The sequence below is a fragment of the Lissotriton vulgaris genome, chromosome 2_2 (assembly GCF_964263255.1).
Source record: "Lissotriton vulgaris chromosome 2_2, aLisVul1.2, whole genome shotgun sequence".
Lineage (NCBI taxonomy): Eukaryota > Metazoa > Chordata > Amphibia > Caudata > Salamandridae > Lissotriton > Lissotriton vulgaris.
Window position 1 is genome coordinate 63,348,264 of NC_141688.1, and position 17,116 is coordinate 63,365,379.

General features: G+C 47.9%; 1 protein-coding gene across 3 annotated transcripts in view; it reads right to left on the bottom strand.

Annotated features, from left to right (window-relative positions):
* Window positions 1-17,116, bottom strand: part of LINGO1 (leucine rich repeat and Ig domain containing 1) — a 922,926-nt gene that overhangs the window by 65,284 nt on the left and 840,526 nt on the right. Inside the window, exon 1 of one of the 3 annotated variants that reach the window (XM_086959296.1) lies at window positions 13,123-13,214. The exons of the other annotated variants lie outside the window; for them this stretch is intronic. Coding sequence (XP_086815422.1) covers window positions 13,123-13,200 — 78 coding nt within the window. The 5' untranslated portion in view covers window positions 13,201-13,214. Of the gene's footprint in view, window positions 1-13,122; window positions 13,215-17,116 lie in introns of those variants that run through there. 3 annotated transcript variants of the gene reach the window in all.

Here is a 17,116-nt window from a genome sequence, read left to right on the forward strand (position 1 = left end):
TGTTTATGCTACACCATGAGTTGGAGGTAGAGATGATCATGTACCACCCATCATGTGCCACCCACTGGTGTACCCCTTTAAACATGGCTCAGACCACCATTGTACTAGGGAAGGGTCAAGGGATCCAGAGTCCTTTCTCCATCTAGGTTCAACTGTGTGCTTAAGGAGAGATGATGTACTTTGAGTAATTTATGCATCTATATTACACCAATTGTTGAGAGAAGACCCAATATACCAAGAGCACTTTCTCGGATTCAGTAACATCACATGTTGGAGGCAGAGATGATGGACATCAAGGTGTTTATCTGTCACTGGTATGTGATGAGTAGGATGTAGAGATGAGCATGTATTGGGGAGCATGCAATGGTGCCCTTTCTGTGTCATAGGCTATATGTTGAGAGGGAGACGCGAAAAACAATGAGTATTTTTCTCTTTCTGTGTTATGCCTTCTGTTAGCTGAATTACTTTAACACCATGAAGTGTTCCCTTAGTATTCTACAGCATGTTTTGTTGGTAGATTTGATGAACCCTGCTCCCCTTATTTCACTGTTTCACACCATACACATCGAGCCAAGGTGCATTCGGATTCTGAAATCAGATGCAAAAGGTTTTCACACCTGATTTCAGATTCCAAGCTTGGCACAAATTTTTCTGCAGCCAGAAGCAACTTTTCCCTTCACAAGTTTCCGCTGGTTTTACCTCAATCAATCAATCTATCATGGGCATTTGTATAGCGCGCTACTCACCCGGTAGGGTCTCATGGTGCTGGGGGGAGGGGTCCGCTACTGCTCGAAGAGCCAGGTCTTGTGGAGCTTCCTGAAGGAAAGGTGATCCTGGATCAGCCGAAGGTGAATGGGGAGGGCGTTCCATGTCTTGGCTGCTAGGTAGGAGAAGGATCTTCCCCCGGCGGTGGCTTTGCGGATGCGAGGTACGGTGGCGAGGGCGTGGCTGGTCGGCCGGAGCTGTCGGGTGGGCGCGTAGAAGGTCAGGCGGTTGTTGAGGTACAGGGGGCCCATGTCGTGGAGGGCCTTGTGTGCGTGGGTGAGGAGTCTGAACGTGATCCTCTTGCTGAAGGGGAGCCAGTGCAGGTCTCTCAGGTGGCTGGAGATGTGGCTGTGTCAGGGGATGTCCAGGACGAGTCGTGCCGAGGCATTTTGAATGCACTGGAGTCTTTTCTGGAGTTTGGCTGTGGTTCAGGCGTAGTGGGTGTTTCCCTAGTCCAGTCCTGGGGTGATTTGCATCGGGAAATAGCCAGGATTACAAGTTTTAGAGCTTGGAATGAGAAAAAAGCTTGCAGTTTTACCATGCATTAAATATGAAACTGGTCTTATCCTTCATTCTGACCCAGAGAATTTGAAACTGAGAGGTAAAATCAACAAGCAGGAAAAACTAAAAAGCACAGTGTTCTTTTTCCCCCCAGGCAGCGTTAACTCCCACTAATTTCACCAGCCTTTGTATAGGGGTTTGCATTTGATTGCTTTCAGCATTATCTACCTCTTTGTAGCTTTTCCACGCACATGGGAACTTCAGTAGTGCTCTCTTTCCCAGGTATCTCACTCGCACTTCTACTCTACTCCTACGAGGACAATGGTGTAAATAAGACTTTGAAACTGCTGAGTGAGGCTGTACAAATATCTGGCACATATTGAGACAAGCATGAAGCTCCCCTAAGTCTAGTAAGAAGATTGGTTAAAAATTCATAAGCATATGTTGGATCAGACATACTTGGCATGGTCCCACAGCTTCTTGCCTTCTATCCTCTTGTCTTTGCTGACTTCATTTTTGCTGGCCTTAGAACTTTGCACACATTACTACTGCAAACCAGTGATGAAGTGCATGTGCTCTCCGTTAAAAATGGTAAAATTGACAAACACCCATTTGGCACATTTAATTTACCTATAGGTCCCTAGCAAAGAGATACTACACATATGCAGGGCATGTACATTTAATGCTATTAGTGGGCCTGCAAAAAAACACAAAAAACAGCAAACTTGCCTGTACTGATCCTTATTATAAGACTCAAATCATTAACAAACAAATTACTGTCTACCTCCTCGAAATTTATTCGAAAATATATTTTTATTTTTCAAGAATCAATTTGTTTTCCACATATATCATATAACACAATTTGACAATTTTGCATATTATGCCACAAGGCCAAAGAAAAAATTGACCAAACAAAAGCAATGAATGATTGGGTCACTACGCCAATGATAAACAACATCAAGGACGACTCACTCACATACAAGACATAAAACACAGAACATATAACCTAGTGATCTTTTCTGTTCAGAATATTTTGACAGCCTGTATGTGGAGTTTTAAACTGCCATTTTGAACTAGCAAGATAAACAGATAAACCTCTTGCCAGGGCGGAACCTTCCTTTTAAATACATATCATTCATCCCTTGGGTAGGGACTAAACAGCCCAAAGGTCTTGGTGTAGTGTATTTAAAATGTTGGACATGTACTTTCAAGTTTTAAATGTCGAGTTGCAAAACTCGTTCTCGGGGTGAGTCCACTATGTTGGCAAGAGTGTGGTAATTTGGGAGATATGACATATATAGTGGTCATGCCTGGAGGAAAATATTGAAAAACCTTAAAACAATATTGGGCTATCCTATCCAGTAGGATTTGTCATTTAGCATACTTTGAATGACCATGTAAGAATTTTGGCATCAGACAAGGGGGTGCGGACTATCTGGAGCTGCTTGGGTGCAGCAAAAATAAATATTGCCTCATCCTGAAAAGCAAAAGTTCCGCCTGACATCACCCAGCGGAATGTTCGGCTTAGGCATCACATGGCTATGGAAAACTCTCTAAGAACCATACTGAGGACAACACAGGTTGTGAAACTTACTGGCAAGCGTTACTTAATTTCCTAATAGAAGACCACCCGCTGTGGACCTATCTGCCTAGACTGAAAGCCCTCAATCGCTTTTGACACAGGATGTTCACTATTGTGCTTGTTCGCAGCAGTTAAATGCAATTTCTCTGTCTAGCACAAATTTGAAATATGCCCGTTGGCTTATGGTTGCGTTTGTTACAATGACTTATACAGTTGCAAGAAGGGACATGGTGAGAGGGGTGATAATGTTTGATGGCATTTGTCTTTTTTGTCGCAATGATAACTTGAGAACTACAGCCACTTATTTCAATGATGTCTGGTGAATTCGAAACGGGTGCATGGTTATGTTATGTTATGTTATGTGGTCTTGTATAGCGCATGGCTACCCCAGCGACGGGGCGTCCCAGCGCTTGCAGACATGCCAGATCCAGGTATGGTAAAGGAGGTGCTAGATGGATGCAAACAGCCAGGTTTTTATAATGGTGTACTGATTTCATATAATTCTTTTACTCTTTCTGCAAATCCATTATTTTTCAATAAATTAATGTGTTTTAAAAAAATGCCTAAACCACTATAACAGAAAAGGAGAGTATTGAACACAGTTTTAGGTACAGATACAGGTATAACAGAGGCAGACATGGAAGAAAGGCCAAGGTTTCATGACATAGATACATAGATGGCTATGAATGAGACCAGAGACACGCAAACAAGGCTACGAAGGGAAGCGAGAAATCCATATCGGCAGTGTAAATAAAGGGAAGGCATGTAAACCCCTGAAAACAAAAGATAAATACGCAGATTGAAAAAAGCCAATAATGGGATTAGAAAATCATCAATCCCTAAGCAGTCCTTCCAAGCAGGGACATCTTGGCAGCCTGCTATTGATCATTCTATAGCCAAGGCATAGATCTCCGGTACATGTTATGACAGAAGCATGGTGTGCTGATAGAGACCCATGCAGACGACTGTGCAAGGAAGCTCTCCAGATAGATCTGAGATTTGAGTAGCACATGGAGACAAAATCTACCTCAGAGGTGGCTGGGGGAGTATTGTGAAGAACAAACCTCTTCAGATGTCTTTAAGGGGGCACAGTGAGAAGCCACCACCTTCATGTATCTCTGGTGGCACAGTGAGGAATAGATCCTTTGAGGCATCTCTGAGGGGAAGCCATTAAAGTCAGCTCTGCAGTAGCAGAGGCGGAAACAAAGCTGGTCAAGCCGGGATACAACAAAGAGGAACACACCCCTTCAAAGCTCCCTGTGGTAGCACAGTGAGTATGAACCCCTTTAGACAACTCTAGGGTACCACAATGGGGAAAAATCCTGTGAGAAATCACTGCAGTAGCACGGTGAGAAATAAAGCCCGTTGGGTGCTGTTGGGGTACCACGGTGAGGAACAATACCTTTCAGACGTCTCAGGGGCAGAAACAGTGAGGAATGAAATTCCTTTTACTTTTAGGAATCGCAAACGGCCGAATTTACCGATTCGCACCGTTTGCACTTCCTAAATAGGTTGATGCATGTGGCCGATACCAATTTATTATTTGTAGGGAGTGACATTTCAGAAAAAAAATAGAAATGCTCCGCTGAAGGCAGGCACTTCTTCGAATCTAATATTGGAGGGCTCATTTTTTAGAATCATAGTCCCACTCTGACCTATGATTTGCAGGAAAATTAACTTAACTTTCATTTTGATCTAAACAATAAGAAGCGAAAAGTTGCTAAAAGTTGCATTTCCTGACCTCAACAACCCAGAAATCAACTTCTCTGAATAGCAGTGGGTTGAGTGAAACTTCAGGACACTTCAGCTGATTTCTCCCTTTGGCCACTTTGTTGATCTAAGTACATCGTCCCTCGGGTAAGCCGCATGCTTTTAGGACAAAATTAAACTAACCTCTACTTCTTCAAATGCTTACACATTGTCTCTGACTCCGGAGCTCAAGATCCAGGTTCAAGTCTCAGCGTCAGCTCAGCATACTGCGATTCTGGGCAAATCACTTAATCTCCCTGTGCCTACCAGGCCCGGTTCTAGAGGGTGGGCCAGGCCCACCCAAGGAATACCCTGGCCCACCCAAGGGCATTCAGAACTCAAAAGCAAGCGTTTTCCACCTTAATGTTTCACAGGGGAGTGCAGCCCTGTAGGCTCTCCCTTATCGGTTTTAAATGAATGGCAGTATTGATATCTGGTACTTTCAAGCCTAGGGAGAGGTGTGAAGTTACCGTAGTTTAGTAGCTGGTATGTTGCACAAATGACCAGCACTGATATCCAGAAAAATGAATTATGATTCTAGACATATTGCATCATATTTTTAAATAGTAAAAAGCTGGCAGTTTTTTTTAAACATGAAAGGCTGGAAAGTGGCCCTTTATGTCGAAAGAAACATTTTTGTTAATGCACGTGACCGGGAGCATGCTGTAGTCCTAAAGTTCTGCATCTTAACCCGTTCTATGCTCATGACGGAGCCGCTCCGTCATGAGCCGCGGTTGAGCTGTGCTCATGACGGAGCGGTTCCGTCATGGCCCGCTCGGCGCGCCTGCGCGGCGCGAACTTCGCGCCTGCGCTGGACGTTCCATTGAGCGGGGCGGGCCATGACGGAACCGCTCCGTCACGAGCACAGCTCAACCGCGGCTCGTGACGGAGCGGCTCCGTCGCGAGCATGCGAGCGCCGCATTTCCGCCCCGCCCCCTTAGCGCTGCGGCGGAATTCCCGCCGCAGCGAAGGGGTTAAAGTTCAGGCATGCAGCGTCCCCCCACTTCTCCAATGCCGGGAAGCACACTAGAGAAAGCGAAGAACGTAGCACCTTGGGAGCTGATTATTCTGTTAAAAATGTCAAAAGCAGACAGATGCCAATACTTAAAATATCATATTGATTAAATACTGTGTTGTTTTTTGGGCAGTACCCATTCATCTTCATGGCCCATCCAAACTACTTTCCGACCCTCACAAAGAAAAAATACTAGAACCGGGCCGGGCGCCTACCAAAAAATAAAAGTGTCTCCTTGTGCAACGTAACTGGTGTTCATGTAAAAGCGCTACAATATCTTGGGGTCGAGTTTGCACTATATAAAGTGCTATATAAATCTGCAAAAATAGATATTAATAATTGCGTGTGCCCTGAAAGAGAGGCTTCTTTGCACATGAGCAATAAAACATTTCTTTTACATTTTGGCAGTGGTAGTAGTATACAGTTTATCGACACCGTACTTTGCAGAACATTTTGTAGCCGTTTTTTTTTTTTTTTACTTTGCCTATTCTAGCCAGTGCTTAAATTGTGCTGGTGTTTAATGGTGCTCCGTACCGTCACTTAATTTTAAGCACCAGCAAAGTCACATATTGTCTCTGTGTGTCTATTTCCCAGCAAGATTAGTTAGTGTAGCGTTTTAACAATTTGATAAACTTTAAAAAATAAAAGGACAAACTAGCACTTCTGGGCCAGCTCAACAGTTTGAGGTGACCTGGAATAGTCCCAAAATATTCCACTTGTTTGATTGTGATTGCTTGCAGGTAATGTTGGCGCTGGCCTTTGGCAACAGTGGTGGGATGTGAGTGGTGACAGCTACAGTAGATTCCTGAGAAATACGTTGGGCCCTGGCTTTTATTTTTTTTTCAAATTAAGCACTGTCTTCAGGTCTCAAATGCCTCTGGAATTCCCCTTCTTTAAGTCCCCAGGCCACAGGCCCTGGCACTCTGGTGGGAGCTCGTGCAGATACTCCAGTAACCGGAAGGCGGGTGCAGATGCAAGGCCATGAAGGGGCGGGGCAGCCATTCTTGCCTCAAACGGAAGCACACGCGCTGAAGGTGATAATGAAGAAGCAACGCGACTCACAAATTCGATTCTGAAAATAAATGTGCGGGCTGCGCTCTTTTTTATTTCACCCATTACATGAAATATCCTCTTATGTGCCACAAGGCACGAGGGTGACGTATGGGATGATTGTGAGGGGAAAACAGAGCTCAGCGAGCGAGTGGGAACTTTGGCGTTATGTGGAGGTTACAGAAAAAGGAGGGAACAGGATGTCTGCTATGTGCCTGATCAGGGCTGGCTGTAGAGCTGGTGGCACCCCCGCCCCCCCCATCCCCCGCCACCCCCTATGGCATCCTCCTTGAATTCCCTGACTACCATTAAGCACGTTTGTCCCTCTTCTCTCCCTAGCCCCTCTCTCACACACATTTGATTTATTTTAAGGCACTGGTAAAGGCTGGCTATACTAATAAGAATGTATATCGAGTCAAACTAACCCTTTTTAGCAACTCTGGGAACAGACAATGAAAGAGGGGGGGAAAAAACATTACAGCCTAACTATGTTATGCAGTTTGCATGCAGTTCTTTAATATCAGCTACTAACAGTCACTGTCCTACATTAGGGATGATATGAGTGACTTGGGTGGGGAGTCAGTGCTTAATTTAAGCTGGAGTTTTCCGGTGCTCAGCACCAGCACCTAATTGTCAACACCACACTTAGCGCAGTCTGCCACAAGGTGGCGCTGCTCATGTAATTTAGAGATGAGCTGTATAACAGTTGCTTTGCAAAACGATATACATAAAAAAAATTACTAATGCCTGTCTCTCCAGCCATTCCTTTAGGTTTGGTGACCTGGAACAATCTGACCTATCGCATTTACATGCAAGATAGATGGTTAGTAGTTGTTTTGGCAGTGACAAAAGGGGTGATGGGTGGTGCAACCTGCAGTGTCCTCCTGGCCAGAGCACTGGCACTTAATATTTACAAATTAAGCACTGGGGGGAGTAAGGTAGGTGCAGCTAGTGAGCAATGGATAGGGAGGGAGGGAACGAATATCAAAATCCGTACCTGCCAGGATACCCCTCATTAGGCATGACACCTTCAACTAGTCCTCCCTTTACAGCCAACAACAATTTTCCTTAGGGGATGTCCCATCTCCTCTACCCTGAGGGATTGGGAGAGAGAGGGTACAAGTGTGATGGAATGACATGGCAGCGAGGAGGCCACCGCCATGATGTCATCTTGGCTCCAGCGGGGCTTTATTTTCCCACTACATTGATTTATTACAGCTAAGCTCCATCTGCAGATGAAACCACGGTTGTCCTGGCGGATCTACGGGTGGCCGATTGGTTGACGCCAGGGACAGACTAGCATATAGTGCAATTTAACAGTGGCAGAAGGGCTAGTCTGACAGGTCACTGTGTGGGCCAGTTTTTGGGATGATTGTGGGCCTGTTTTAGGGTGTTGTGCGCTGAGTTTACGCTTGATTTTCCTGATATGACCGCAATCCTTGCCTGTGGCAGGACGGACCACGGTTTACGCCACCCGCAGAGAGACCCCGAGGAAGCCTAGAGGCAGAAGTCGACCCAAAAGCATTGCATCAACAGGGATCCCAGTGGCAATCCTGATTCATAGCCCCCTTCATAGAGGGGCAGGACTACGGGGGGAAGGGATGAACCATGAAGAGAGCAATCCCCATGAATATGGGGAGGCACTGGATAGAAATTGGTCACCCAAAACACTAGAGCAGAGGGAAGCGAGGTCAGTAGTGGTGCTTTAAATCATAGTCAAGAGGTGGACCCAAGGTAGCCCACCAGTGGCGGCTCTTCTGCTAAGTCAGTCGCCCCTCTTCTTTTAAGCAGTGTCACTAAAGGAAAAATAAAATTATAACTTTAAGTTATCATTTGTTTTTTTCCTTGTTGCAGCAGCATTACAGGCGGGAGGGGGGGGGGGGCTGCTCTGCTGACAGAGCAGGGGAGGTGAGGAGTGGTTTGCACTCCCTAAAGTGCGCATGCATGTTTGGCCTGCCCTAGAGGGCCGGCCCAATATTCTTGCACACTTTGCATGTTCTCCATACAGGCTGCATTACACCGCCTGCAAATACCAGCCACCACTGCCCATAGTCCAAAGTGGAACCCTCATCAACATGAGCAGGGGTTGGGGGGTCCTGAAAAATTATGGGGTCAGTAGGGGACAGTGAGGCCCAAAATGCAGGAAAAAGGAGTAACAGGTCCTTAGGAAGACAGCAGTCCAGTCATTCAAATATTCGGTGTAACCCATTTTATTGAATTTGGAGGTATAGAAGGAGGAGCCACACCCGCTGCACCCCTCCTCTGTAAGTAGGCAGAAGGGAGTGGAAGCAGGACCGGCTTTAGGGCAGAGCGACCGGTGCGGCTGCACTAGGCGCTGACCACAGGTGGGGGAGCAGTGTTTAGCAATAACTTACGATTTATTTAAAAGTAGCTGATGCAGAGCTCCTTGTGCTCTCAGGTTTCAGGCAGCAATACAAATTTCAAGATAACTCTTTTGATTAATGTTCTTGCTGGAGAGAGATCAGAGTTTTGTCTAGTGACACTATAAGGTAGCGCAGAGGGTTACTGCCTGCTGCAAAGAACAGATGTCTATTTAAAGTGGATTCCTAAGTGCATTAGTAAAGCGAGCATTTACCAGTGCTTTTAAACAAATTAAATGTATTCAAGAGAGGGGCTATGGAGAGATGAGGGACCCTTTTGCAGCGTGGTAGTGAGGGAATCTGAGGAGGAGGTCTTGGGGTCGGGAGGGGGGATCAAAAAGGTTGCTGCACCGGGCACCACCCGCACTAAAGCCAGCCCTGAGGGGCAGCACCGAGGATCACATTCACAGCCAAACAGTGATTTTAGCACAACCAGTGAGCAGCTCCAGAGGCAGATGCTCTGAGGCCACATGTTGAAGCTGGGTCCATCTTGATCTGCTCTTAGTGGTAGGCCTGCTGTGCCGGGCAGAGAGCGGGGTAATGGACAGAGATTTCAGTCGAGAGTACACTATGAAGGAGTAGACTCACCTGGATGTGCACACCGAACACTCCTGCTGAAGGTGGTCAGCAAGAAGCTGGCGGTAAAAAGAGCAGAGGTGGACAGTGTGCCACCAGCTTTAAAAAGAGCTTCTAGTCAAACAAAGATTTCAGTGACTATGGGTAATCAGGGAAAGTGACGGGAGTTGCCATAGGTGCAGAGGAAAACATAGCTGCCTTTAAGTTAACGGTGGTAGAAATGCAGAAGAAACCCCAAGAGTCTGGGAGGGGGGCAATAGACCATCCTTCTTTAGAAGAAGGATGACCATGGGATGGCTGAGGGGCTGTAGAGCAAGAAGAGAAGAAGGTGGTGTGAACACAGAAGAAAAGACTATGGACAGCCAGGAATCAGAAGACAGGGAGCTGGTTAGTCTAGACAGAGGTAAGGGGGGAGCTGAGGAAGGTAACGCAGATCCAGCAACTGCAGGGAGATGAAGGTGTTAAGAAGAAGCTGGTGGAATGATTGCATGTGGGATATGTGTGCCCAGGAGAAGAGAAAAGGGATGGGGATTGACACTGGTTTTTATCCAACCGGCCTGTAACTGGTAGGAAGGAGGAGGTAGGTTTTGCAGCCTCCCCCTTGCGTAGAGGGCAGGGGACCATATGGGCGACAGTGTTATGGCACCAGATGGAACTAACAGGCTCTCTGGACTGTGTCTTGAGGCATATGTGAAGAGAGGGTGTGACCTGTGAGTGATAGGCACTGGGTCTGAGGTGTGTGAGTGTGAGTCTGACCTGTGAGTGATAGGCACTCTGGACTGTGCCTGAGGTGTGCGCGTGTGAGTCTGACCTGTGAGTGATAGGCACTCTGGACTGTGCCTGAGGTGTGTGCCTGTGAGTCTGTCGTGTGAGTGATAGGCACTGTGGACTGTGCCTGAGGTGTGTGCGTGTGAGTGTGACGTGTGACTGATAGGCACTGTGGACTGTGCCTGAGGTGTGTGCCTGTGAGTCTGTCGTGTGAGTGATAGGCACTGTCGACTGTGCCTGAGGTGTGTGCGTGTGAGTCTGACCTGTGAGTGATAGGCACTGGGTCTGAGGTGTGTGCGTGTGAGTCTGACCTGTGAGTGATAGGCACTGGGCCTGAGGTGTGTGCATGTGAGTGTGACGTGTGAGGGATAGGCACTGTGGACTGTGCCTGAGGTGTGTGCGTGTGAGTCTGACGTGTGAGGGATAGGCACTGTGGACTGTGCCTGAGGTGTGTGCGTGTGAGTCTGACGTGTGAGTGATAGGCACTCTGGACTGTGCCTGAGGTGTGTGCTTGTGAGTCTGTCGTGTGAGTGATAGGCACTGTCGACTGTGCCTGAGGTGTGTGCGTGTGAGTCTGACCTGTGAATGATAGGCACTGTGGACTGTGCCTGAGATGTGTGCGTGTGAGTCTGACGTGTGAGTGATAGGCACTCTGGACTGTGCCTGAGGTGTGTGCGTGTGAGTCTGTCGTGTGAGTGATAGGCACTGTGGACTGTGCCTGAGGTGTGTGCGTGTGAGTGTGACGTGTGAGGGATAGGCACTGTGGACTGTGCCTGAGGTGTGTGCGTGTGAGTCTGACGTGTGAGTGATAGGCACTCTGGACTGTGCCTGAGGTGTGTGCATGTGAGTGTGACGTGTGAGTGATAGGCACTGTGGACTGTGCCTGTCGTGTGAGTGATAGGCACTGTGGACTGTGCCTGAGGTGTGTGCGTGTGAGTCTGACGTGTGAGGGATAGGCACTGTGGACTGTGCCTGAGGTGTGTGCGTGTGAGTCTGACGTGTGAGTGATAGGCACTCTGGACTGTGCCTGAGGTGTGTGCTTGTGAGTCTGTCGTGTGAGTGATAGGCACTGTCGACTGTGCCTGAGGTGTGTGCGTGTGAGTCTGACCTGTGAATGATAGGCACTGTGGACTGTGCCTGAGATGTGTGCGTGTGAGTCTGACGTGTGAGTGATAGGCACTCTGGACTGTGCCTGAGGTGTGTGCGTGTGAGTCTGTCGTGTGAGTGATAGGCACTGTGGACTGTGCCTGAGGTGTGTGCGTGTGAGTGTGACGTGTGAGTGACAGGCACTGTGGACTGTGCCTGAGGTGTGTGCGTGTGAGTCTGTCGTGTGAGTGATAGGCACTGTGCACTGTGCCTGAGGTGTGTGCGTGTGAGTCTGACGTGTGAGGGATAGGCACTGTGGACTGTGCCTGAGGTGTGTGCGTGTGAGTCTGACGTGTGAGTGATAGGCACTGTGGACTGTGCCTGAGGTGTGTGCGTGTGAGTCTGACGTGTGAGTGATAGGCACTGTCGACTGTGCCTGAGGTGTGTGCGAGTGAGTGTGACGTGTGAGAGATGGGCACTCTGGATTCTCTGTTGTGTTTGTGATGAGGGGGGTCTGACGAGTGAGAGATGGGCACTGGGTCTGAGGTGTGGGCGTGTGAGTCTGACCTGTGAGAGATGGGCACTGTGGACTGTGCCTGAGGTGTGTGCCTGTGAGTCTGACGTGTGAGTGATAGGCACTGTGGACTGTGCCTGAGGTGTGTGCGTGTGAGTCTGACGTGTGAGTGATAGGCACTGTCGACTGTGCCTGAGGTGTGTGCGAGTGAGTGTGACGTGTGAGAGATGGGCACTCTGGATTCTCTGTTGTGTTTGTGATGAGGGGGGTCTGACGAGTGAGAGATGGGCACTGGGTCTGAGGTGTGGGCGTGTGAGTCTGACCTGTGAGAGATGGGCACTGTGGACTGTGCCTGAGGTGTGTGCCTGTGAGTCTGACGTGTGAGTGATAGGCACTGTCGACTGTGCCTGAGGTGTGTGCGTGTGAGTCTGACCTGTGAGAGTGAGAGATGGGCACTCTGGACTCTCTGTTGTGTGTGTGATGAGGGGGGTCTGACGTGTGAGAGATGGGCACTCTGGACTCTCTGTTGTGTGTGTGATGAGGGGGTCTGACGTGTGAGAGATGGGCAGATGGATTTGCAATGAGGGGGCTGGCAGTGTGAGTAAGGTCGATTTGCAGTATCGAGTGTGTCTCAGGAATGAGGAATAAGGAGGGAGCTGGCTTTATGCTAGAGTGATGAGCTGCGGGGACTGTGTCTGAGGTACGAGTGATAAGGAGGTGACATTGTGCGTCAGCGAAGAGAAGAGGAGGGATGGATTCTCCCATCTGCTACCAGTGCAGCGAGGAGAGGGGAGCACGGCAGGAAAACAGGATCCCAAAGCAGAAGTCTTCAAGACGAGAGGTCACGGAACTGCGAGAGTCGGGGCGCTGTGTGATCGGAGCACAGACGGGGTGCTGGACGGGTGCAGGAAAGAGTCAGCCTGTGCTGCGGACAACCCACGGAGCCCAGTCGCCCAGAGGGCCCCCTTCAGCTTCAAAACCAGATGTCAGGCTCTGCCACGCTCCCTGCTGACATCTGCACGCGGCCTTCAGAGAACACTGAAAACGCACTTTAGTGTTAGAGAATGTACGCCGCTTGGTACCTCTACAGACCTGGGACGGGGCTGCAGGGGTTGTCGGACTTCGACCGCCTTACCCGAGGGTTCCAGTCCCGGCGTATGCTCCTCTCTCTGCTGCACGTAGCCCTCTCAGCACCGGCGCAGCCCTGCTCCATCTTGTGGTTATAGCCTGCGCCACTCTCTGACGGATTCTTAAACAAACTCCCGCGTTTTTCACGCAGTAACCGGCCAAGGCCTAAAAATAAATGTTTGTGTAATAAACAGATCTAAAATTGGAGGCGGCATTCCAAGCAGAGGCGGCAGCGGGGAATTTCTGGGTGAGGTAATGAGGTGGCTCGCGTGTCCGAGGGCCATCAGGAGCTTCAGACCACAGCTGGGGCAGCGGTGGGGGTCAGTGGGGACAATAAAGGCCAGGACTCGGGGCTGACAGTGCCGCGGTCCCGAGGACGAGAACAGCGAGGGGCCCTGCAGGTGAAGTGCACTACAGGGATTGGGATGCTGGCGGGCTTAATTTGTGCTGGTGGACAGGCAGTGCTTGATTTATGCCGGTGTGGCGCCAGAGCCTAGGGATTTAAGAGAGCTACTGCAATCCAAATAGGACCTCTTTTCACCGGAGAAACTAGAGGAGGGAGGCCCTTTTTTCCTTGTTTGCATTTAGGCCCATGGCACACTGGCAATGCCGGTGGTTGCCACAGTGGCACTCAATTTTTGGGACTGGGGTTTATTTTTCATCATCAAAGTTTGACTCATATCAAGAGAGAATATGGCAAGAAGGAAAACGAGAATAATATGTCAAACGGAGAAAGCAAGGATGACAAAAAAGCTGCAATAGATTGAGAGAGAGAGGAAGTATGTTCAAAATGCATGAGTTTGAACTAGGGGTTGGTGGAATGTTCTGTTCCACCCGTAAAACCAGCAGATTTTTTGCCCTCCATGTGACTCTTTAACATGGAATTCTGGCAAAATTCAGCCAATCACCGCATGGTGGAATTTTTCTCCTGCGTGGCTCCAGAATATGCAAATTGGCGAGCCCTAGTGTGATTGTCTAATGCGAGTGTCCACAGTCAAAGAGGGCTGCAGTTCGAGTAGATGGTCTGCTCAAGTGGCAACAAAATCAATTCGATTGTGTGACGCATGGAGCGATTCACCCTGATTTTCAGTGCTTCTTGTGTCACTTGCACTAAATTTCAGCGCAAGCTGCATATTTTCTGCCCGTTGGCGGAATCTCGCTTAGGTTGTCTGTAACTCAGAGGAATTCCATGGCATGAAACTTTATGAGATATGCCCACCCTTAGCTGGAATCAAACTTGGCAGCCTTGGTACATGGCAACCTGTCAGTCTGCAGCGTTCTCGGCTCATGAGAAAACTATGAGACTCTGCACTTAAAAAAAAAATAGAAAATATGTAGAGATCTCTTTCCAGCCCCCTTTCTACAGGATCATAACTTTGAAAGCATCTACGCGAACTTCATGTGCAGTTTGCAGACGTGGAGGGGTTGACCCCATGATCTCACTACCTCATCACATTACAGCAGTTCAGTTGGATGACCCGAGGCTGTGTTAACTGGACTGTGCTTGTAAAGTTTGGCGGGTGTTTTCACTGTGGCCAACCTGACGTGTAGTTTAAGCCTCTGCAATCAACAGCTCAAAGGCAGCTGAGAAGTAAAGGCACAGCCCAGTATGTGTCCAATAAAGTGCTATGTTTGCCTGCTCCAGCCAATCCTAGCACTGCTCTTTTGTTGTATGGCATTGTAAGCAGCAAGAGAGCAGTACCTGGATTGGCTTGCATGCTATTGTCCAGCAAGCAGTGCGAGGCAGGAGGAGCTTCTGCTGTGTTTGCAGCTGAACATGTGCTGTAGAAGATCATCAAGCAAGGTACATTTATTTTGAAAGGGTTTCATGTAATTTTGAATGTGCCCCACCACTTTTAAAACATAGCAGCAGCCACTGGTAGGCTTATGCAGGGTGCATTTCACAGTAGGCGTAAAAAGCCTATTAGACTGTACAGGACCAATCTTGCCACTAAAACATTTACTAGTATTTCTAGAACATGAAAGCGCTCCCATGGACAGACATTTGATTGTGGAATTGACCTATCTAGTGGCAGGGATAAGATTCTCTCAGTTTAGATTGTGTCAAGTTAGAGAGGGATACATTGGGTGCATCAGGCAGAGAGATTGTGCTAAATCACTGTATAGCTTGTAGTGCCCCAGCCTTTATAGCAGGATATAGTTCACATATGGGCCCTATTAGGAACTGGGTAGATCGATATCCCGGGATGGGCTACTTCTTCGTCCAATCATGACTGGCCTGGTATCCCTGCACCTGGATTTTCAGGAATCTGGAAAACCAAACCAAATTTATAGGAAAAATATCAGGAGGATCAGCCTGCAAAAGAAGTCTGAACTCAGCCACTGGCCTCTAATGACCCCTATCTACAGCACTGGGGGTATAGGCAGCACCCCCCCCCCCTGCCAGCACACCCCTTCACTGCCACCAAGCAGGTGGTACAAAGGAGCATTATTCTGCATGGAATAGGAATTATCCCGAGGAGTTTGACCTAGAAAATCTAAATCTGCATGGTTTTTCCCTATTCTGTGGGGATGAACTTTCAATTGCATGGTGCTGGTGGGATGCTACTACATAGTATGGGTGTTCACGACAAAGAGTATGCAGATCTTCCTCCAAACCAGTGTTGTGCAACTAGTAAACAGGCCTAGAAAGGAGAGAAAAGACGAGGAAACGCACAAATAAGATCGCAAGAGTTTCAATGAATGAGCATTGAAAGGGAAAATGATTTTGGGAGAGGAGAAGGATTGAGAAGGTAAATGAATGTGGTGTAGGAGAGGCAGAGGGAGAAAAGAGCGGAGAGCATGTAACATAGTGAAGGAAGACAAGGAATAAAGGAGGAGAAGGAATAAGAGGGTGTGGACAGGGTCAGGCTGGCCTTTAGGGCAATTGGACTGGCCTATAGCGGAATCAGGCAGTGTTCGATGGGCTGGTCTGACAGGTCAGTGTGTGGGCCAATTTCTAGGCTGCCTGTGGGCTTGTTTTATGTTCTGCTAGTTTTTACTGTTGATTTCCCTGATATTAAAACAAGCATTACCTGAAGCAAACTTCCATACCATGCAATACATTTATACACTGTGGTTTAACAAGTTTAAAACGAACCTGATTTGCAAACATGGGCAACTTTTTTAGCTATCTAATTCACTAACGGGGGCCACTTTTTATTATTATTGTTCTGTCCCAGTCCAACCCTGTTTGTGGATGAAAAAGAAAAAGAATGTCAGAAGGAGGAAGATGTAGAGGCAGAAAGGAAAAGAATGAAGAAGAGAAAATGGTAAAGAGATGAAGAAAACGGCAAGCAGTAGATAGAGACGATACCAATCTGCAACCCCAAGCCACCACCAATAGCTCTGAATCTGGATGAGGAAGGAATGCTCTGCACTTGAACCCTCCAGATCACAACATTCCTCTGGGAATATTGCACCATTGAGAACCAAATACTGAAGAATTCCTCTGAGAGAGTTATGCTTTTCCACGTGGAGAGCAAGTCTATTGTCCATGCCTCAGTAATCCTGTTGGAATCTTCTATGTACTGCAGCATTCCATCGGGAATCGTCTGCACTTGGGGGCTTTACTCCTGTAGAATCCTTTTACAAAGTGCTCCGTACTCCAGCATTCCAATGTGAATCCTCTGTGCAGGGGGCTCTATTCCAGTTTGAATCTTCTATAATTGAGGTCCCCGTAAAGCAGCATTCCAGTGGGAATGATCTGCACATGGGGCTACCTGTCTTATGCACCTTTATGGATGGAGTGTTCTGTAGCATTCCCGTGGGAATGTTCCACTCTAGGCATAGTGTGCCCCGTGGAAATGTTCTGCACTTGGACGATCCGTATTTCAACATTTCTGTGATAGAGTTCCTCATCTGATGACTCCATATGGCCGTATTCCTGTTGGAATGGTCTTTATCCGGGTTATTTTTAATATTGCAGCATTCTTTAGGAATCTTCTTCTGTTGAGGACTCCATACTGCACTGTAAGTCAGTGGCGGCTGACAACATTAAA